Source organism: Lampetra fluviatilis, chromosome 6, assembly GCF_964198595.1.
Source record: "Lampetra fluviatilis chromosome 6, kcLamFluv1.1, whole genome shotgun sequence".
Taxonomy (NCBI): domain Eukaryota; kingdom Metazoa; phylum Chordata; class Hyperoartia; order Petromyzontiformes; family Petromyzontidae; genus Lampetra; species Lampetra fluviatilis.
The window spans coordinates 3,862,415-3,885,729 of NC_136280.1; the positions used below are offsets into that span (position 1 = coordinate 3,862,415).

Consider the following 23,315-nt stretch of genomic DNA (forward strand, 5'->3'; position numbering starts at 1 on the left):
AAGTCCACAGGTAATGTGGAGCGTAAGGAGCAAGTCGACTGGCGAGTTTGACATTGGAGTGACGAATAAGAACATCGAGTGCACAGGCTGCAAGTTACGTGAATATAATGAACACCTATCCCCCCCCCCCCCAAAAAAAAAATCTAGGAGTCCAATTGTGAAGTTATGAGCCGCGGATTATCAACCCATGAATTTGATGGCCACTCATGTAAACGGCTGATATTAATGTATCGTATTTGGAAGAGAAAATGTGGTCATGGATAGTCATTTTATTTTGTTGGTGAGCAAAACCGTTTGGGTTTAAAACAGTTCCCAATTCCCCCGACTAAACACGAGATTCAGTTTAAAGGAAAACTGTAAATCGGGGTAGGGCACACAGATTCGTCGTGACTGAAGAGGCTTCTATGCAACTGCACCGCGTGGCACATCGGTTACATTTGCTGGTGTGGGAAGACCGCTTATGGGTGATACGGGCGTAATGGAAAGATGGGGAGTGGAAGGAGACGAGATGCGCCATGTGGGTGAGAGGCCTGCGGTGTGACTCGCTCATCACGAGGTTGCTGAGGTGGGCAGGGGAGATTTTAAAAAAGAACCCAGACTATCAATGTTTCAAGATAATTTACCCATCGGTGGATGTTTAAATCAAGCTGGTCCCAATCTTGCTTGGGCCATGCACAAGTATGTGAACTTTATAACCGGGCGACAGTCCAACCGAGTCGACGCAAGATTTACGGTGCAAGGACGTTAAACTTTGGGGTCATTTTACGGGTGGGTGACTCGCGACTGTGAATCCAAAATGTTGGGGTTTATAGGTCACAGGTGGAGCTATTTAGACACTTTCCCCCAGTGCAGTGTTGCCTCTTTTTTATTGGAAAGCGGGGGGGGGTCAAAGAGCATTGGGAAGATGTAGCCAAAATGACTCGGTGGTGTCAGATGATTGCTCATGCCCCGTATGCTGGGTCGGCACGTGATGACATCAGGTCAAAAATAGCGAGTTTATGGTCTCAGCACAGTCACCAATGACTACACCATAAATAAATAAAACACTTATGCCTTTTCCCTTTGGCTAAATATTACATCTTGAGTATATTGGTTTGCTATGGAAAGAACGTGCGTGTGGGCAGGGCATGTGGAAATGTGCAGGGCTCCCTCACGGATAAAAACAGATTACTTGAAAGGATCTCAAGTTGTGGTGTCGCCTTCCATGTTCCACATCGGCTATTCTCTAGCCACGAGGTAATATGAATTGCTTTTCAAGATATCCAAATGAACACCTTCCACCTTGCAACACGGCACCGCCAGACTTTGCAATACAGCCACCTAGATGTACAAATACCGCACGGGGCTGGTCAGGCGATGTGCAAATCACAGCTCAGCCGAGGTTTGTTTTTAAGTTGTTTTATTGGTAACCCTAGAGCCAAAGAACAGAACTCCAAATCCACGTCTTCCACAGCAGTTCATCGGCGGCTACATCGGTACTCGGCTGGGTGCCACTGCTGCCGTCCGTACGACAGCGCATGCAGCGGCGGCGCACACGATCGCACCCCACTTCATCGATAGAGCAGCAAGTCTCGCGGTGCCCCCCTCCACACATCGGACACACCCGCAGCTCAAATGGCAATCCATCGACGGGTCACATGTGGTGATGCAGTGCGGTAGCCAATTACAAAATAATAATAATACATCCTTACATGACCTTGGACAGGCTCTGCAAAGGAGCTGCTTCGCTATTGCTAGAACAGAACCACTTTTAGTTGAATCAATGATGCCCCCCCCCGACACCTGCCCCCTTTATTTCTATGAACTCGGACCGTGATTGCTCGCCACCGCCTCGCCAGGTGAGGTTTCCACAGCGACAAATCGTGCGGTCACCCCCCACACCCCCCCGGATGCCAGCTTTTGATTGGCAAGGTGACAGCATTATGGCGGATGAGTTTGTAAATGCGTTTGGTTAAAAAAAACAAAGAGTTTATTTGAAATCAATTCTTAAAACGGCACACCAACGCAAGAGTTCTAAAAATCTATTAACGGCAAGGTATGTCGTCATCGGCACATAGTGCACCGGTGGAGGGTTTCGTGGTGGTGGTGGGGGGGGATAACGAGGGGTGAGAGGAGGGTAGACAGCGACTTGAAAGGGCAGGGTGAAGAAGGGGAATTGAGGCAAAGAAAAAAAATAATCACGCTTATATTGTCTTGCCATGCAGCGCTAAACCGCCATGCTGAGGGTGAGAACTTTACCTTCAGTTCTACTGCGGCAACACAGTTCAGGGATGTATCTTGTGAATGCCCATGCACTTTTAAGCCGATGCACGTTCACAATTCGCGAGAGAAAGCAACCTTCAGTTGAACACTGCCTGCACTGTTCCCGTCAACTGTCTTGAACGAAGCAGCGACTAAACGAAAGGAAATTGCAAACGGCGGGCTGCGTTTTTGTTTCTTCTTCTACATAATCTGCAGTAATGAAGTCCCACTATCATTCGTTGCCATTATAACTTCCAAAGCTCTGTTTGGCAGGAGGGATGAAGACAGGCAGGTTTGTGAATGACGATGACTCAAGTCACCCCCCCCTCCCCAGTTCACACTAACACTGGAGTACGTATTAATATTACTATTAATAAACTTATCGGGTTTTTTCTTTTCTTTTATTTCTTTTTTTTTTACAAGACGTACGCCACCATTATACACCACATGTTTCAACCACAATGGCAGCGACAGGGAGAGTGTTGATTAAGGTAAATTGATTCACCGACTGCTTTAGGATCAGCTGCTTTTTTAAAATTTTATTTGATCGACTTTTTTTAAAGTTTTCTCTTTTTTAAGCAAGAAAAAAAGGGAAATCCTCCGCTCTGAACGAGGGATAATTTGCGTCGAGGCTAAGAACGACTGCCGATGTCGGGGAGAGGAAGGGGGTGATGGGTCGGGGGGGGGGATTGGGGGTTCAGGAAGAGGGGGCTGGGTGGCGCTGGGTGGGGTTGGGTGGCTGTAAGGATGCTGCCATGAAGGGACGATGGCGTGGGGACGCGTGAGTGAGTTACGACGGCAAACATCAGTTTTCCTCCGCCTCTGGCTTCTCCTCGCTAGGCTTCTCCTCGCGTGGCCGTGCGCCTCCGAAGATGGACGACTGCGGGTTGGCCACCTGGTTCAGTGGCACGGCCACGGTGCGCGGCTTCAACTGCAGCCTCGGCCTCTGCGCTCGCTCCTCTGTGATGGCATCGTGAAGGGAGGGGAGGAAGTGGGATAGACGAGGGGGCGAGTGAGAGACGGATGGCCGAGCGAGGATCTCATCGGTTTGCGAAAAGGTGCAACACGCATGCAGACACTGCACATGCAAACTGCGCTTGCCGATGGCGCCAAAAACAACTAATTATGCGAGTAGCGCAAGTAGACCTTTCAACTATCGGGTTTTTTGTTTGACTGCCTGATATATGGGGGTTTGTGCTGCCATTGAAAGGAAATGTTTCAAAACATAGCTTTTTTATCATTACATTGCAAACACTGGCCAGCAGAATTATGTGCCGTAACGAGCAGCATGATTTATATTACCCAGAAGAAGCCTCAAGTCTTGAAACCTTTTCAGGAGGGTTTTGCATGTGGATGTTATGACCAATTCCATTAATGCACGTGTGGCAATGTGGGACGAAACTATCATAGACAACGCAAAGCCACACGTAAAATTGGGTAACAAAACTCTGTCCTGTACATAAATTCAATACATCACCATACTGCCATCTACTGGCTATTTTGCGACCCAAGCCTACAACACCGTATAGTCCCAGGTAGTCCCCCATATAAATATAAACCAGGCTCCACTCTGCCCAGAGTGGATCGCTCCAAAGCACGGGATCCGATCCACAGGAGCACCTCCGTCGCCCCCCCCCCCCCCCCACTTTCGCGACCAATGCTATGCGTGGTTGTACTCACCCTCGGTGGGCTCCCGGAAGTCGAAGCTGGCGCCTCCGCGAGGCGGGGGTCCTTCGCCCCTGCGTGGTGGGGGGCCGGCGCCGCCAACGCCGCCGCCAACGCCGCCGCCGATGCCGCCGCCGACACCGCCGCCGACACCGCCGCCAAAACTTCCGGGGGGTCCGTCACGCCTGTCGCTGGGTCTTCCCCGGGCACCGCCACTCATTCCCATGCCCATGCCGCCTCGCGCGCCATCGCGGGGGGGTCCGGCTCCGGCACCGGCACCCCAGCTGCCCCCAAAGCTGCCGCCGCCGCCGCCGCCACCGCCGCCAAAGCCGTCATCTCGGACGCCTTCGTTAAATGGTGCGTGGATGCACAAGGAAGACACCGCACGTTAATTAATTCGCCGAGCAAGACGGAAGGCAAATTTGTCAGCTGCGAGAGCAAGGAGAGGCTGAAGGAAGATTTTTGGTCGACCAAAGCCATTCGACACGAGGCTCATTCAGACCAACCGTAGCAGCCAGGCCCAGGGCCGCACGGCCACGAGCTCTGATTCCTGGGCCCTCAAACGGTGCCAAGTTCACGTCAGCCACGGCAGAGGGCACGGTGACATCACCGTGAGGCAGCGCGTGCTGCAATGCAGGTGGCGTGTGACGTTAGCCACACCGCGATGCTCATGTCATTTAATCTGTTAATCATATTACTAATGATTGTGTTAACGATGATGCCGATGACTATTGTATTCATGACCAGGTAAATGTAATTAACTGTTCAGGAGCCACGTTGTGGTCACACCATACACCCCAAAGCCCCATTCACGGCTGTTCGATCCTCCTGTGCACTCCCAAAAGCAACAGGGACGAGCTCGGGTGTTTGGCGCTGCCTCCACCGCCCCTCAACCAATTAATAGGACGCTGCCGCTTATGAGAACGACGGAGGACAGAGCCACTCCACCAGTGCACTCCCGCTAAAAGGTGAATATATAAACGTGCTGGCCGATTCCAGCTTGATCCTGGCAACTATGACAGTTGTAAACGAGCCAAACAGAGGTCTTCCTCATAGAATAAGTATATATTTCAAATTGCTCTCACCCGTTTTCCAATTGAGCTAACAACTGATAGGACTGATTCAATTGATTTTACACAAATGAAGCTGCCGATGCGATTTGCACCAAAATATGAAACCAATACAAACATATTTTATGCAACGATTGATTGGACTTTACATCAGACTCATCAACTGAATTGGCCTCTCATTAAGTTTTTACCTAATTTACACCATACACACTTGTGCCAAACACATGCTCTGTTGGTTTAGCAGGTGTGATGGCGATTTTATTGAAAATTTGGTCTAAAAGCACGGGCTGAGTGCGGACTGTGCATACCTCTGTCTTCACGACCACCTCTGAACCCACCAAAGTTTCCTTTCTCTTGCTTGCGGCCTTCGGCCACGTCAATCCTCAGGGACCGGTCCATGAAGAGCTACGGAGACCAGTGTGGGCAGTGACAGTGCATCACAGCATGGGTTAACTCAAGAGTCTAAACAAAACAAGACATTTCGATTTAAAGCTTTTGTGACTGCAGGGATTCATCTTCTTATTTTATTGTTTGATTTTTATTATTTTATTATTTCCCTTCTACGTGACTTTACCAAAAGAACCAAGAAAAAAAAACAAGAAATGTAAAAAGTAGCATTTTTTAAAATACAAACTCGCCAGATATCGGTGTTGTGACCGAGTGTAACATGAAGTGGACTCGTCGCCGGACGGACTCACCGCTCCATCGTAGGTCAGGGCTTCCTGCAGAGATTCAATGTCGTCAAACTCCACGTAACAAAAGCCTGCGGCACGGAGGATACTCACAATCGGTCACTCGGCGAACCCACAGCATGTCTCAAACACATACTAACCGCACAATACCCGCCACCAACTTTCAGCTTATCTGATGAAAGATTTTTACTACTTTGAATGGCACAAGCATCAATTTATCATTCCTCCCGATGGAATGATTCACCCACCCACCTACCCAAGAGATATGATTGACACAATCCGGGGGAATCGCGATTTAACTCAATAATTATTTGTCTTTTAATTGTCACGTGCACTGTTTTTTGTTTTCAAAGTTCTCTCACATTAACTTAACATGACAGTGTCATATAATTTGTATGTAATCTTCACGTCGTAAATAATCTATCCTCACAAGTGCACGACTCAATGCATTCAAGCATTTATTGATGCGAGAATCCATTATAGTCAATGAATCAAGGGCATCGCTACATGCTTACATTATACAAAGCCGAAAAACGTCCCACCTCTAAGCAGTGGCATTCACACTGCAAGTGAAATATTTGGCCACTGCACCCAGTTCAAAGGTAACTTTACCGAAAGAACCAAAGAATAAAAATGTATCCATCCCTTTTCTCTGTATTATAGAATTCTCCCATGTCTAAATTTCGATGTAAAGCTTTCGTGACTGCATGGATTCATATTCTTGGTTCTTTCGGTAAAGTCACGTAGAAGGGAAATAATAAAATAATAAAACATAATAAGACAGCGTCCTAGGACGCTGTCTTCCCGACAGCCCTGTTCTTCACCTGAGGACGGCTGCTTGCGTTGTGGCCGAAACGTCGTGAGAATTTTATCTTATTATGTTTTATTTTTATTATTTTTTCCCTTCTACGTGACTTTACCGAAAAAACCAAGAATATCTCCCATGTCTGTCTTGCTGGGTGACACTCGAAACCCAGCCCCCTCGCTCACAATTGAACCCTCACACTCACCTTTGAACTTATCAGTGTCCCGATCGCGTACGAGACGAATGCTGCGGACACGCAGGTCCTGGAAGATCTGGTCGATGTCTCCCTGCACTGTGTTGAAGGGCAGGTTCCCCACGTACGCGGTGTAGGGGGGCTCCGTCGGTAGATCCTTCTGCCTCCGCGGACCATCCCTACCACCAGGGCCGCCGCCGCCGCCGCCTCCTCCCCTACCACCTCGCCGATCGCCATACCTGTTAACGTCAAAGGTGCGTGCAAAGGCAGTGGTGGTCAACACGATATTATTTAGTAGTAATAGGTTTTTACCCTTTCAACTGGTACAAAAACTGACACCTTTATACAAGGCATCATGTTTGCAATAACCACAATACAAGCAGTCAAAATGCAAACAAAAAGAAACAACTCTGATGATGATATGCACTGTCCTCATTATCAGAGTTGTTTCTTTTTGTTTGCATTTTGACTGCTTGTGTTGTGGTTATTGCAAACATGATGCCTTGTACAAAGGTGTCAGTTGTTGTACCAGTTGAAAGGGTAAAAAACTATTACTGTACTATATTTTGTCACTGGTAAAGGAGGTCTCATAGTGTAAACGATATTATTTATTAATCGCCTTATTTTATACATTAAAAAGATGCGGGCACCCCCCCCCCCCCCCAAAAAAAATAAAACCGTCATAGAAATGTGTTCTCCCTCGCACACACATACCAGATTATACGACGCACCATTAAGTAATTGGTTTACTTTGAAACAAGGGGGGGGGGGGGCACGTGCATCTTACATTTCGGAAACATTTTTTAAACCAACGAATGCAAAGAATTTAACGATTATTATTTCGACGCCGGTTGACTAACGAACACGACCTCATAACGGGAACGGCGGGTGATGGTTGATCTGTTCAGGGCAAATGCGTTAACGGGACGAGAGAGATCGAGCGAGAGGCCACGAGGTTGAGGTACCGTGAGGGTGGTGATGATGGCACTGCCAGGTTAAATAATCCGCTATCTGCAATGCGCGCTGGGCGTGAAACGCCGCTGCTTAATGTCGAGCAAACCGCGTGGAATCAAAATGAAAAGCGCACACTATAAAAATTACATGACAATCGGCGCTCCGACACTTTTTTTGACGCAGTTTTGCTGCCGCTGCGACGGATTAGTGAAGGAGCGAGACATTTCTCGCAGCAACACCCCTGGGTGCTGCACCAATGCAGCACGACCACAACCTCGCACATCGATGCACGACACCTTCCCCTCATGCACGAGAAGTCCTCCACATAGCCGCGGCACACGAACTGCTGCTAACTACCCGCCGGACAACCATATATACACCGCGCACCTCCCCCCACCAATCGCTTTCAACACAACTCCCAAACCGCGTGCAATTAAATATCGCGCGTGTAGGTGGCGAGTCGCAACATGGACGAGGGCACGAGATGAATGAATGGAAGATGCAAGGTGCACGAGAGGCTCAAGATAGCGGCTGTGGGAGGCGAGAGGGCAAAGGTATGAGAGGCGACGAGTGGCGGAGGATGGGTGGCAGGGTCATCGGCCTGGGTACATCCGCCGGCATCAGCGACTCCTGAGCCGGCGGAATTTCTAGGCAAGAGACGGGGGGCCGCACGCGCGTAGGCCGAGGCCGCAGCAGACCCCCCCCCCCCCTTCCATCTACGGCGGCCCGCCCGCATGCGGCCGCGCCTCTCTCGCGCGTTTCGAGGCGGCGATCCGCGCTATGTGCGCACCCTCTGCCTCCGCCGAAGCTGCTGTAGGCTCGGTCGCCGTAGTCGTCAAAGTCCGCCATGCTCGGCGCGGACACGGAGTGGAAACAAAAATGGGGCGAGGAGCAGGAGGCGGAGAGACCTGGCGAGACCACGTGGCCTGGCCGAGGACCCCCCCCCTCCCCCACTACCCCCCCCACCCACCCCGGGCAGGGGTGGCCACCGCGAAACGAACGCGCAGGTGCCTGACTTAAAAACAATTTTTTTAGCTGCGTCGGGTGGTGGAGGGTTAAACGACACATTTATATTCTAGATTTGAAGCTTTCGTGACTGCAAGGATTCATACTCTTAGGTTTTGTCGGTAAAGTCACGTAGGTAAAAAGTAAACTAAATAATAAATAATAGAAATAATAATAGGAATAAAATAATAAATCATATTATTATTATTTATATTATTTATTATTCATTTTATTTTTTACCTGCGTGACTTTACCGAGAAACCCTAAGAGTGTGGACACATTTATAGTTACGCGATATATATAAAAAAAACTTATGGAAAATAAAATTGCAATTACGTATTTTCCTAGTGTCTCAGCCGTATCAGAATCATCGAAATATATTGATTTATTCTGGAGGAATCCGATTAGCTATAAAGCTCTTTTTCCCCACAGATGTCGAGTAAGGGGGATGACGGGTGAGAACGTTACAGCAACAAACAATTTAAAAAACACAGGATGGGAGTGCACAGTATAGGAAATATAAATCGTTTACAAATTTTACAAATGAAACTAAACTATATATATTTTTTTGTATTTTAGCAGGTAAAGTCCACTGAGGTATTCACTTATTTTTCAAATGATAGCTCAACAAAGTGAGCAGTTATCCTGGTTGCCAATTAATCAAACATACTGGAAATATTATTCGTATGGTAAAAATGAATATTTTTAAATATTTGCAAAACGTGTGATTATAATAGCTTCATTTAAATTGTATAAAAAAATTGGTTCTTCGGTTCATTCATTAAATGAATAACTATTGGTGCAGATGAGACATGGTGGCATGAGATTAGTGCAGATGTCACAGTTCACATTGAACAGTAGAGTACAAACAAGGCAATGCAAATTAGAGAACATGTAGGAGAGAGCACAGATGAGACAAAACCACACCTGTCAACCCATACGGGTTTCCCATATTCTTGTACAGGGAAATTTAGTTTAAAAAATTGTGGACATTTTTTGGTGTTTCTCCCTTGTGATGGTACTTTGTAGGATGAACGTTGAGATTTATAAGGGCACGGGGTGACCAATACGGTCTGAATTGGTCTGTAATAAGGTAGGGCACTGATAAGGGGTTGACAGGTATGTAAATCAAAGAAGACAATTAACTGCAATAGTAACATAACTAAAATCAAAGCAAAAAACCCACGACGTTTCGATCGCAACACAAGCGGTCTTCATCAGGCGGAGAGAAAAGTTGGGTCAAGCCTTCAAATTTAAGCAGCTACATTTGGGTTTTTTGCTTTTATTTTAGATTTTTTTCTATTTACATGACTTTACCGAAAGAACCAAGAATATACTTTGCACTATTTTAAATAACAAAAAATCTAAACCTTGCACTATTTTTGTTTCAAAAAAACCTTACACTATTTAAAATAATATATAAACCCTGCACTATTTAAAACTAAAAACCTTGCACTATTTTAAATAAAAACTTTGCACTATATTTTTTTTTACCTCGCATTAATTTAAAATAAAAAATTCGCACGAGTTAAAATAAAAAAAACACACTATTTAAAATAAAAAAAATTGAAACCTTGCACTATTAAAAAACCAAATAACCTCGCATTAATTTAAAATAAAAAATAAAAACCCCGCACGAGTTAAAATAAAAAAAAACACACTATTTAAAATAAAAATATATAAACCTTGCACTATAATAAAAAAAAAATAGTTAAAACCTCGCACTATTTAAAATAAAAATATAAACGTCGCACTATTTTAAATTAAAAAAATATATTAACGTCTTACTATTCTTTTTCTCTCTCCCTGCGTAAGATGGCCGCGGTGACGTCACGCGTCGCCTACGTCATCGGCGTGGCGGGGACGCCGAGAGGGCGGCAGAGCGCGACATGGCGGTGGCTACTCGGGTCGTCTTCACCAGGTCGGGTCCGAACTGTCTAATCCTCCTCATCCTCATCATTATCATCATTATTATACTACAACAACAACACGGGCACCGTCCTCACAAGTTAAAAGTGGACTTCTCGTTGCCATTGATCGCGTTGTATTCTTACCACGACAACGATTGTCACGATGACGACGATACCTGTGCAATAACAAACGTGTCTCTGTGTGTTTGTGTTTCTCCCTCGTAACGAGACTTTGTAGGACGAACGTTGAGATAGGGCACTGATAAGGATTTGACAGGGATGTGATGTGATGATGAACTGGCCGGCGAGACGTGTGTGTGGTGTGTTATTGTGCATTCAAGTTTTTCAAGTTAATTTATTTGGTATAGCCCTGTGAGCCATTCGGCTCTTTCATCGGGTGCAACCGCAACAAACAAAACAAAAAACATGAACAAGAAAACATCTTAAAGTGAATATGTGCAAATAAAAAATCCAAGAAAAGACAGCAAAATATTGCAGAAAAAGCACCGTACACCAACGCTGTGTGCAAACATCCCAGTGGGATGCTTGTGCAAGGTTTGTGTACGGAAATTGGAGGCAGCGTTGAGTTTGATGTGCAAGCGCCACGTGTTGTCAATCCACTGCTGGATGAGGGCCCTCCCTGTGGCCGTGGGTGCGATTTCACCATATTTCACCACATCGGCCAGCTGTGCATTTGGTGGAGGTTGCAGTGCAATGCGGCAAACAACTTCGTTTGCTGCATTGTCGCCCCCCTTACAGCAGTCGCTGTGTTACTGATGGACTTTGGTGCATGGCTATGAACGTCCAAAGATTACTGTTCAGGCTTCCCAACGCCCTTTGAAATAGCTTAACGGAGTAATTTTTTGCAAAATAAAATCTTACGTTGGTTATTTACTGAGTATTCTTGGTTTCTTTCGGTAAAGTCACCAAAAAAACCAAGAATATGAATCCCTGCAGTCACGAAAGCTTTAAATCTAAATTTATTTACTGAGTGTTTATCCAAGCCTCCTCAATGCGTTTTTTCCAAGTCACTGCGCAGTACTGGTATCCTGCTTTCTCAGCATTTCAAACCCACACACAGCATTCATTTATGTTCTGTTCAGCTGTGGGTTTGTTATTTAGAGCATGTGGAGAGCCTTATAATATCAGAGACGACATTGGGGCAAGGCAAAGGAGAATGCCAGGTGCGGTGGTCTAAATTCGTTGCAAATGGTCTCTTTTAACATTGTGCAGCATGTTTCATAGTAAGTATGCGAAATTATATATATTTTACCGGGCGATAGTCTTGGAAGCTAAGCAAGTTTGAACACGGATAGTGCAGGAATGGACAGCAAAGTGCAGAAAGAAAATATCTTAAATTGTATTTTGATGCTGCAAAGTCCATGCGCCCCACCTTCATTTAACTTCACTGCCCAGCGTGGTGAAATATGGTCAGCCCGCACGGTGTGGTGAGGCCCTCATCCAGCAGTGGATGGATATAGAGGGCTGTAAATATAGGTGAGACCCATTGAGACCTGAGCTCTGTTTTGCAAGAGAGATTTGCATGTTAAAATACACCACGCAATTGCAGAAATTAACCGGTTACATGTCCAAAATGCAATGGCATATTTATGAAACTGGTTCCACGTGAAAAATAAAACAATGCATATTTTAAAGCAAACAACATTAAACACGTTAAATTCACTCTATTATGATATGCGTATATTAAATACAATTACAATAAACATCACAACAAAACATGTGAACAAATACACATTTAACTGTGGTTATAATTTAAGATTTCGTTACATTTTAAGAATGTTGAATGAAGAGCATTTATATTCATAGTGTTCAAATAGTGCTAGAGGAGTCCATCAGACGCTGAGACTTTAATGATTCTTGAATGTAAATCAGATGCAGTATGGTTTGTAAATACATGGCAGAGCACCTTGAGAGAGGAGACTGAAAAGACAATTGGAATGGTTGTGGGTTTGAAGTGGGTTAAAGCTGAATTCGATTGGTGGTGGTGCCACAGGATGAAATCCCCTATCCAGAAGTGGTCAGAGAATGACTGCTGATAAAGTTGATGACGTTGATAAGTTTATAGCAGCGTGCTGTGTATGTGCTGGCTACTCCCCCAGGGATCATTTATAAAATGACGGTATAGCAGCAGTAGAAGTTGAAATTAACATTACATGAATATTCAAAATCATTACGAAGGTCACAATTAGATAAAGAAAAAATAATAGATCAAGACGTTTCGATCGCAACAACAAGCGACCGCCTTCACGACATTTTGAAGCGACCGTCTTCAGGTGAAGTGAAGACGGTCACTTGTTGTTGCGATCAAAACGTCGTGATATATTATTTTTTCTACCTATGTGACTTTACCGAAAGAACCAAAGAGTATGGATTCCTGCAGTCACGAAATCTTCAAATCAAGATTACATAATAAAGGTTTTTGGATTGAAGCTTTCGTGATTGCAGGAATCCGTTTTCTTGCTATGGTTTTCCAACCTGATGATGATTGCTTGTGTTGCAATCAAAACGTCGTGATTTATTTTATTTTATACCTACGTGACTTTACCGAAAGAACCAAAGAGTAAAGATTTTTGGGTTAGATCGCGTAAGTATAAATGTGACACACATAAAATCACGACGTTTCGGAGGCAACACAAGTCTCCGTCATCAGGTGGGACCGTCACAGCCAGATTAGCTGTATCAAGTGAGGCAATGATTCAAGATGTAATCCCTTGAATCATTGCCTCACTTGATACAGCTAATCTGGCTGTGACGGTCCCACCTGATGACGGAGACTTGTGTTGCCTCCGAAACGTCGTGATTTTTGTTTTTATTTTATTTTACTTTCTACGTGACTTTACCAAAAAAACCTAAGAAGATGATTCCTTGCAGTCACGAAAGCTTCAAATCTAGAATTAAGTGACACACATAAGTATACATGTGTTCGTATAAGTATAAATGTGTAAGTATTAATGTATACGCAATCTAACCCAATGCCCTTTATCATGTAACTCAAAAACCTTTATTATGAATAATATTGGTCGCGAAAGCTTATGTGTCACAATTGCAGCTGTCGTTGACTCCCCGGGTGTGTCCTCCACGTGCTCAATGCGTGGGCCATGCAGGGCGCTGTCCGTGGCGAGCGTTTGCCACAAGGAGGACAGCTGGCTGCGCTCGCTGCTGGTGCACAAAGTGGACCCACGCAAGGATGCGCACTCCAACCTGCTCGCCAAGAAGGAGTCCAGCAGCCTCTTCAAGCTGCAGTGTGCGTGTCGCTGCAAGCGTGGCAATGTCCATGTTGCAGCCTTTTTGTGTGTCCACTGCTGGATGAGGGGCCTACTCACATTGTTGCCGGTTACATGGGGGTTATTTGACCACATTTCACCACGCTGGTAATGTGGGTTGATGAAATCTGTGCACGGTGGTCACCCTGCAATCACTGTCCAGACTCGAACCAGCTTAGCTTTCGAGATCTGACAAGGTCGGGCACATTCAAGATGGTTTCGCAGCTAAGCAATATTTTGTTAAATACATGAAACATGAAGGGAAGATGCACTGCAACCTAGCCTCTATCCTGCACCTAACCATACATCTTTCGTATGGCGAGGTTTTTTTTAGCACTATTATGGCTATCGAGGTTGTAACATAAACATTGACCCCTAATATTTCCTTCATTTCCTCTACAACCATAAAAGAACCTGACCGTAACCAAAACCTTAGCTGTAACATGGACATTAATCCTTGCCCTCGCTTAAACATGAGATAACACAGCCTTGAGAGACGTAAAGCAGCAACCTTCACTGCCTGATCCAGTAGAGGGCATTCTCTGCCTTATTAGCCGTATGACGGTGAAGTAATTAAGGTAATTGTTTACTTGGCAAAATAATTATTTAGCCATTTTATTTGAGATCTCAAAACCAGAAACATATGCCTGCAGCTCGACTGACCTTCACTGTCAGCATCACAAACCAAAGGAGGTAAGACTAATGCCAGCATAATAATTCGGACATTAATCTTTTATATGTGAACAAAATTATCCTCTCTCCATTTGTGTCTGTGTAGCTTCAAATCCAGTCTTTGGCTCAGGGATACAGCATATACTTTTGAAAGTGCATATAACAATCCTGGTAAATGTAAAACATCTGTTTGCTTATTTGCAGTTCATAATGTCAAGCCAGAATGCTTGGATGCGTACAACCAGCTGACGTAAGTTTTGATTTCTCATTCTTTGGTTCTTTCGGTTAAGTCACGTCTAAAGATAAAATAATAAATTAAAATAATGGCATATTACGACGTTTCGATTGCAACACAAGCAATCATCATCAGGCATAAAAGAAATAGCAACAAAAATCTAACTAGAAAACTATAGACAGACACATTTCGATATTTTGCTAGGTTATTTAATTTTCGTGTGCCTTTCTCCTAATTTTCAAGCTTGCGTGCCCGTGCCACGTCGTCATCTTACTTGCAACAGCAGTACGTTGCCGTCCACTCATTGATATGCTAATTTTCTCTGCCCCCTCCCTCTCTCCGTCCCCGCCCCCCCTCTCTATATTTAAGGGACCGTCACAGAAACGACCCCTCTCTTTGTGCCGATATGTGTCCTCTCTCTGTGTGCCCTTGTGATGTCTGTCTGCTTGTATGTCTGTCTATAGTTTTCTAGTTAGATTTTTGTTGCTATTTCTTTTATGCCTGATGATGATTGCTTGTGTTGCAATCGAAACGTCGTAATATGCCATTATTTTAATTTATTATTTTATCTTTAGACGTGACTTAACCGAAAGAACCAAAGAATAATTCCTGCAGTCACGAAAGCTCCAAAATTAAGATTGATTTCTCATCTTCACTTTAAAAACACTTAAGAACTTAAGCCAGCCTGTCTTAAACAATGTAACAGCATTATTTTGATCATTTATAGTGCAATAATCATGATACATTTATATTTTTTAACTATTGCGTTAAAGCAGCACTTGGTCTTGAGCAATACTGTTTCCCTGCAGTTCGTTTTGTTCTTGTGTGTATTGCGGCATACAGCGAGGAAGCTCTGTCGGCCTTCATCGAGTCTGGGAGCGAGTACCCATGCGAGATTGTGGGCAGCTGGAATACCTGGTACGGGGACCAGGACCAGGCTGGTACGCACACCCGAGCTGTCACTTCGCCTTCAACTCGTATTTGCATTTCCATGCTCAGTTTGGATTACATCAGCGTGAAGGCTTTCCAACTAAGGTTGGGAATCGTCTGTGCTGTCTGTCCGTCCGTCTGTGCCGTTGGGTCACTATGACTCTTGTAAGGATGATCCAACCCATAGTATCAAGTTGCTTCAGTAATTCCCCACAGATGTTATCAATAATTTGTAGACGTAAAACAAATGACTGTCACGCAAACTAGTTCTCTGAAATGTTTATAAACCATCTGTAAACTTTTATTCGCTCAGCCAATGTTGCAAACAGCACAGATGTTGTTTCTTGGCAGCTATGGGTAGTGAGCTTTCGACATCGTTGCAGTTCATCTCTGGAGATACAAAGGAGGCTACCCTGCCCTGACAGAGGCAATGAACATGCTGAGGCAGAACAAGGTGTGTAAATGTGCACGCACGCACGCAATTTCTTTGTGCCGGCAGGGACACGGTGACTTCTCTCTTTAATTGTTACTGCATGATTTAGCTGTTCTACTTAAATCCACAGGAAAAATGACATAGACAAAGAAAAACATGGTGTAAAACATCACTTCTGTGGCTACAGCTGTGTTCTTTTTGTGTTTAGAAATGTTTTACAGGAATGTATCCAAATGTTTGAGGGTTGTTAGGGGAAACGGATATAATGAGATTAAGCTAGACTCAAACCTCTGAGTCTGAAAAATAAAGTGAATATTTTGAGAGTTCTTCTTGAAATGTATCCGGAATTAAATTCACAATGGCAAAGGTTTTATGAAATAAATGAATTGCCCTTCGTTGGTTGATGATATTGTGCATGGCTGGATTGATGCAGGGGCGGTGACGATTCTAAGATGCGGTAAACGTAATGGCGCCATTAGAGGTACCACTCAATGAAGGGCACCAATATTTTATACCCTGATTGTACAACACTGGGGTGGAGCCGTGGTGCAGAGGTTAGCGCGCACTGCACTGTAAACCTGATCAACCTGAGTTTGTACGTATGTTGAACCTCTCGCACCGTACGCAGCCAACAGTGCTTATCGGAGATGTGAGTTTGATTTACTGCTATGGAACATGACCGTGTATACAGTTCTTTGTTTTTTTTGTTGTTGATGTTGTCACCAGGTTTCAATTGTGCAAAAAGCTCCCCATCGAAAATGAGCATTTATTCCCCAATGGGGTTTTACCTGTTCCAAACCCCACCCCCCAAAAACAAACAAACAAACAGTGATGAGATATAGCTAAACTGGTCATGTGCTTTGCAGCATGGTGAAATTTGGTGAAACAAATGCAATAACAACACGGTGTGGGAAGGCTTTCATTCAGCAGAAATTTGAAACGGCAGTAAGTTTAATTGGAAAAATGGACACGTGAGACACTTATAACATTTCTAAGAGGGTAGGTGTTTATGCAACTGCTGCAGAATCTGGCAGAAGGATGAGAGAAATAGGGAGGTTGTCAAAGGATTATGGGGAATAGGCATGATGACCTTTTTAACTTGAACGCCTCTTCATCTCATCCCGAGAAGCTGCCTCTGATTTTGTGGGCGGGGGTTGGGGATGGCACTGGAGAGGGTGTACTGCTGTTCATGAGGAGTCATTTTCCCATCCAGACAAGTTGTGACTCTCGCGGAAAAAATCTAATGTGTTTGTGTTTATCAGAAATTCATGGAGTTCAGACGTGAGCGCAGCAAGATGCTGATCTCGCGCAAGAACCAGCTGCTGCTCGAGTTCAGCTTCTGGAATGAGCCGGTGCCACGTCCAGGCCCCAGCATCTACGAGCTGCGCACATACTCCCTGAAGGTGGCTCGCGCCGTGCCACAGTCGCACAGCGTGGCACAGTTGTGGCTTATCTTCTTGGTTCTTTCGGTAAAGTCACGTAGAATGGAAATAATAAAATAATAAAAATGAAACAAAATAAAATCATTCTCACTACGTTTCGGCCACAACGCAAGCAGCCGTCCTCAGGTGGAGAACAGGACTGTCGGAAAAGACAGCGTCTGACGCCGACAGACCTGTTCTTCACCTGAATGACGCTGTCTTTCCGAAGGACCTGTTCTTCACCTGAGGACGGCTGCTTGCGTTGTGCTGCTTGCGTTGTGGCCGAAACGTCGTGAGAATTATTTTATTTTGAAAAATTGTATTATTTTATTATTTCCATTCTACGTGACTTTACCGAAAGAACCAAGAAGATGAATCCCTGCAGTCATGAAAGCTTTAAATCGAAATTTAATTGTGGCTTAGTTTCTCGCTGAATATTATCCGTGTCACGAATAGACTGGAGTCGGCACCATGTGTCGAGTAGCCACAGACATATAGCAAGAGGTATGGCGAATGTGGTGTGCCGGATGCAAAAATATTTCTCGGGTCATTGATCTGGCACACCCGGCTGAAATTAAGCCCTGCCTGAAATGAGTTGGCTCATGACTCAATTTGCTCTACGTTACCACAAACAGAGCCCGGCACAGGCAGTAGAACTTGAGGTAGTTTAACTTGGATGGTGCAATTAGTATGTCCCGCCTCATGCAGGGAAACCTCGGCGGCTTTGTTATTTCTGTCATTGTGGCGTCACGATGAAATGTATTGTTCAAACAAATGTGCAGCGTTTACTGAAAAGTAGTATTCAAGAAGCTGGGCAAACATTTGTGCAAACAGTTGAGGCCACATTTCAAAGAGTGCATGGCCTTTTAAAGTCTTCCTTAAATATGGACACTTTTTAGGAAAAAAAACATTGAGGTACTTTTAAGAAATAGATGCATGTCATAATAGTAAGACTTGTTTCTATCCTTGTTTTCTTATCTTGCAGCCTGGAACCATGATTGAATGGGGAAACAACTGGTAAGAATTAAATGATATCTAGATTTGAAGCTTTCGTGACTGCAATGATTCATATTCTCAGGTTTTTTCGGTAAAGTCACGTAGGTAAAAAACATTAAAATTAATGAAAGTAAAATAAAACAAAAATAAAATTCACGACGTTTCGGAGGCAACACAAGTCTCCGTCATCAGGTGGGACCGTCACAGCCGAATTAGCTGCATCAAGTGAAGCAATGATTCAAGATGTAATCCCTTATAAGCAAGTTGAAGGGAGGTGGAGAGGGGGGAGAGCTTATCAGGCTGTGGTAGCCAATGAATGGAAACGTATCGGGAGGGAGGAGGAGCGGTGATCAAAGACTGCACGCAGTGTTCAACACAATGAATGGAGACGTGTCGGGACGGAGGGCGAGCGGCGATCAAAGACTGCACGCAGTGCTCAACACAATGAATGGAGACGCGCCGGGACGGAGGGCGAGCGGTGATCAAAGACATCACGTAGTGCTCAACACAATGAATGGAAACGTGGCGAGCGGTGATCAAAGAACAATGAAGAGATTACTGTTAAACACTGTGGATGTTAACACTCGGTGAAGTAAATTAAAATTTTAATTAAATTTTAATTTTAAAATTTTAATTTACTTCACCGAGTGTTAACATCCACAGTGTTTAACAGTAATCTCTTCATTGTTCTTTGATCACCGCTCGCCACGTTTCCATTCATTGTGTTGAGCACTACGTGATGTCTTTGATCACCGCTCGCCCTCCGTCCCGGCGCGTCTCCATTCATTGTGTTGAGCACTGCGTGCAGTCTTTGATCGCCGCTCGCCCTCCGTCCCGACACGTCTCCATTCATTGTGTTGAGCACTGCGTGCAGTCTTTGATCACCGCTCCTCCTCCCTCCCGATACGTTTCCATTCATTGGCTACCACAGCCTGATAAGCTCTCCCCCCTCTCCACCTCCCTTCAACTTGCTTATAAGGGATTACATCTTGAATCATTGCTTCACTTGATGCAGCTAATTCGGCTGTGACGATCCCACCTGATGACGGAGACTTGTGTTGCCTCCGAAACGTCGTGAATTTTATTTTTGTTTTATTTTACTTTCATTAATTTTAATGTTTTTTACCTACGTGACTTTACCGAAAAAAACCTGAGAATATTAAATGATATTTTTATCTGTTTAAAAGATTGTTGTTTACCCGTGTTGAGAACGTACACTGCATGGGGATGTGTTCAATATATCTCTACATTAATTAGTAATGTCATCATGCTTGACAAAACATGTTACATTTTCACCATTGGAACCTCCTTTGCCAGTAGAAAAATATGATAATTGTTTTTTTACCCTTTTATCTGGCAACAAAACTGACACCTTTTTTACAAGGAGTCCACACCCGAGACACATGGTGTACACCATGTGAGACTAGGCTCTAAGAAAAGCTGTCTCGGGTGTGGACCAATCAATTTCAAGGACAGCGCATACATTATCAGAGTTGTGTGTTTTTTTGCATTCCAACCGCAGGTATTGTGGTCAATGCAAACCTGACTCCGTGTAAAAAAGTGGTGAGTTTTGTTGCCAGATAAAAGGGTAAAAAAACAATTATCATGTTACATTTTCGTCTTGTGCATGTGTGCCTGCAGAAAATGGATGAAGATTGTAGTCCACCCTGTTGAGTTGAACCAATTGGGCAAGTTTCTTAAATTCCACGCCTCTATCCAACCCAGCAATATCAATGGGTACACCGATGGTCAATCGGCAGGTCGCCTGTGGTGGAGTAAAATGTGGGGACTCCCACCTCCAAGATGTCTGGCCAGCATTGAAGAGGGGACTAAAATGCCTTCTACGGGGGCTTTGTAGAGATTTCTCTAGTAGGGGCCTTTGCTTGGGCAGTGGTGTGAGCAAGAAATCACAGGGCTGTACTATTCATTACATTGTACCTTTTTTACGCTATATAGGGCACGTGCTATCCGCTATCGGCAGGAGAACAGCGAGGCTGTGGGAGGATTTTTCTCTCAAATCGGCGAGCTTTACAATGTTCACCACCTCTGGGGTAAATCAAAGTGCATTCAAACATCAGCAAAACACGTATCTAAGACAATACATGATCATATGTGAAAACAATAAAGGAAATGCCAATAAGTTAGGCCTCGAATTTAGGCATGCTAAAATATGATACTTTCTAAAGACTTCTTAAAAGATAGTGATTTTCAATTAAAAAAATCAGAGATGGTAATTTTAAAGTTTCTAAAACAAATCAACTTGGAAGGTTTTGTGGGTGAATTTGAACTGAAGTGGAAACTTGTAGGTTCCACGAGACGCACCAGATGTTATGTTTGGTGCTTGGCAACACTGACGAAACTTGGCTTGGTGCAAGGTGCATTGCTGAGCAATACATGCACCGTTTCAATGAAAGTGTCTCTATTGTTTAAATGTTGCAGCTTACAGAGACTTGCAGTCACGTGATGAGACGCGTGCTGCGGCTTGGCAGAAACCCGGCTGGGAGGAGTGCGTTTATTACACAGGTACGGAACCGGTCATGCAAACATCCTATTTGTGGATCGATGGAGGGCCGTGTAGCGGACCAGTTGCATGCAACACACCATTTAAGTTCTGGTCAGACCTGGGTGCTTTTAAAATAAGCGGCATGTTTATTTGCACACGTGTTTTGTTGTTTATCGCAAAAGTTAGATCCAGTCCCATCAGTCGTGTGACTTGTCAGCGACTGATCACAGTGATGTTAATTTGTGTGGTGTCATGTAACATTTGATTTAATACAGGTAAAACGCCCTTGGTTTCCACTTGCAATTCCTGTTCAGCTGGTGTGTGGCCCTGTGTTTGTTTTGTGGGTGTGTGTTTGGTTAAGGGCGTGCTTCTGCTTGTTTATAGGCATGTATGTGTTTATGAGCAGTGGTAGTTGTGGAAGGCAATGTCTGCTCAGATTTAGTTAATTTCTGTTGTCCCCTACTCAATGCCTGGGTTCTACCAATGACCTTTTTTGGTACACCACATGACCTTGCCATTGGGCAAGTGACACGACGACATCCACAGTGGTTAGTGGTGAGCGATAGTCACGTGGTATCATTGTGTTGTACTGCCTCGTGTAATACAATCTTAAAATTGCACGAAAACGGATGTAAGAGATGCATGCTCGGAATTTTACTAAGAGAGAATGTGGGACGCTTAGATCACACATCGTATTGACTAAAAGTGGCTTGGGCAGGAAAAATGTGTGAAAGGTATTTTCGCTCATGGACAAGACTGGTGACAGAATGGCACCTGAAGGAGAGAAGATGCAAGAGAGAATCGTGACAGTTGAGATTGCATAATGGAAGTGGCTCATGTGCAAGAGAAAGAAAGATTGTGGCCTCACAGGGCCGTGAGAGATGGTAAAGGCTTGGCTCAGGCCTTCATCCAGCAGTTGATATCCATTGAATGATGGTGATGCTATGCATGTGTATGTGTTTGTGTCCTTGCAGTGCCTCTAATTCGCTGGATGGAGAGCCGGGTCATGATCCCTCTAAAGTTCTCTCCACTCCAGTGAACAGTTGGATGCTGAGCCGACACAGGACCAATCCTGATCATTCGTACCAAAATAGGTCCCCATTCCATAACCTCTCCGTTCAGCTGTCTTGTAGAAGATACGCACAACTTAATCTCAGATTTCATTCGGGGCTTAAAATGATCGCAGCCTTTTAGGAAGTTTGTTTTGCACATTGTTGTACAGTACAATGCCTGTGATTGCTAATTAAATGATCTTCAATTAAAATTGAGTAATATAAAGAAAATGTTACGCGTTTACTTTGCAGTCTGTGGCGGTGTTGATGTCAGTACTGAAAAGAAAGCACTGTAGAGAAAGTGCACGTGCTGGTGTTCCTTTCTAGTTTGAATTTAGCGCATTTTGCACGCAAGTTGTTCGCGGCCGTCGTAAGCAATGATGTTGCCTGTGGTGTAAAACATTGCTGCAGTATATTTTTTGCGATAAAATATTAAAATATGCATTAAAATCTCTCTGGGGTGGCGCTTCTTTTCGGTGGTCGTATGGCATGACCTGTTTAGTAGTAACGGACAGTGCGTGTAACAATGAGGGTTCTGGAATATATCAATAACCCGCTAAATATAATTGTCTAAAAAGTAGGATTTGTTGTTATAGGCGGGTTAAGTGGATGAAAATTATTGAGTTACATACATTGTGTGATAATGTTGGCAGATCCAATAAAAACTATCAAGAGTGGACTGAAATATCGTAAAACCAGCATGGGAGATCTTAAAATATACAAAACGTATTGTGGAATAAAGTTGTGATTCAGGGTGGTTATTCAATTCAAAACTAGTCTTAAATGTTGCTGTTTAATTTGTATAGTTTGCCTTGTTTTTGTGTGTGTGTTGAACTTCTTTTTCACGGTACGTAGCCTCAATGTCACGGGATACTATTTGCGTACAATATCCATGCATCGCAAATAATAGTCGCGGGCCAACATGATGCACGTATCTGCAGCGTACGAATGTACTTTAATCCATGAATCTGGATTGTTGAATACCTCATTAGCAATTGTATGCCAGTCTTGTGGTGGAACTTTTTACAGTGCTTGCAAAATGTGAGCAACATTACTCCAATGCTGAAATACCTTCGCCTGAAAAATGCAACAATTTCACCGAACATGTGTTAGGTTAAAACCCACGGGATAAACCCCTGGGTACAAAAGTGCACGCGTGCATTCTATGCAGATTACTACTATAAGGAGCCAAGCATGTTTGTGTGTAACGCGTGTGACGTCACTCCACATGTCACCCTCCCCGTCATTAATATT

The 23,315-nt window shown here is 44.3% G+C and overlaps 2 protein-coding genes across 3 annotated transcripts; one reads left to right on the forward strand and one right to left on the reverse strand.

The window, feature by feature from the left end:
- Nucleotides 1-1,382: 1,382 nt before the first annotated feature.
- On the reverse strand, nt 1,383-8,557 carry EIF4H (eukaryotic translation initiation factor 4H). 2 transcript variants are annotated; one of them, XM_078857552.1, is made up of 6 exons: nt 8,411-8,557; nt 6,679-6,905; nt 5,675-5,739; nt 5,315-5,381; nt 3,922-4,251; nt 1,383-3,201 (listed from the first exon to the last, which is right to left on the reverse strand). In XM_078857552.1, the coding sequence occupies exons 1-6, from the start codon at nt 8,467-8,469 to the stop codon at nt 3,047-3,049; spliced, it is 903 nt and encodes a 300-aa protein (XP_078713678.1). In that variant the 5' UTR covers nt 8,470-8,557; the 3' UTR covers nt 1,383-3,046. The 2 variants fall into 2 exon arrangements, with proteins under 2 accessions (XP_078713678.1, XP_078713677.1); XM_078857551.1 differs by having other exon boundaries at nt 5,285-5,381.
- Nucleotides 8,558-10,481: 1,924 nt separating this feature from the next.
- On the forward strand, nt 10,482-22,515 carry LOC144933060 (protein NipSnap homolog 1-like). The gene is made up of 10 exons (XM_078857553.1): nt 10,482-10,546; nt 13,661-13,800; nt 14,696-14,741; nt 15,570-15,667; nt 16,040-16,110; nt 17,352-17,492; nt 18,496-18,527; nt 20,463-20,557; nt 20,946-21,029; nt 21,984-22,515. Exons 1-10 carry the CDS (start codon nt 10,515-10,517, stop codon nt 22,046-22,048), a joined length of 804 nt encoding a protein of 267 aa, XP_078713679.1. The 5' UTR covers nt 10,482-10,514; the 3' UTR covers nt 22,049-22,515.
- The last annotated feature ends 800 nt before the right edge of the window (nt 22,516-23,315 follow it).

Excerpts from the sequence above, each read along its gene's own strand:
- LOC144933060 (XM_078857553.1), top strand. The coding sequence starts at position 10,515 with ATGGCGGTGGCTACTCGGGTCGTCTTCACCAG. Across the intron at positions 18,528-20,462 it reads ATTGAATGGGGAAACAACTG|GGCACGTGCTATCCGCTATC; the intron begins GTAAGAATTAAA and ends TACGCTATATAG. Across the intron at positions 21,030-21,983 it reads GGAGTGCGTTTATTACACAG|TGCCTCTAATTCGCTGGATG; the intron begins GTACGGAACCGG and ends GTGTCCTTGCAG.
- EIF4H (XM_078857551.1), bottom strand. The coding sequence starts at position 8,469 with ATGGCGGACTTTGACGACTACGGCGACCGAGCCTACAGCAGCTTCGGC. Across the intron at positions 5,740-6,678 it reads GGACACTGATAAGTTCAAAG|GCTTTTGTTACGTGGAGTTT; the intron begins GTGAGTGTGAGG and ends TCCGTGCCGCAG. Across the intron at positions 5,382-5,674 it reads CCCTGACCTACGATGGAGCG|CTCTTCATGGACCGGTCCCT; the intron begins GTGAGTCCGTCC and ends TGGTCTCCGTAG.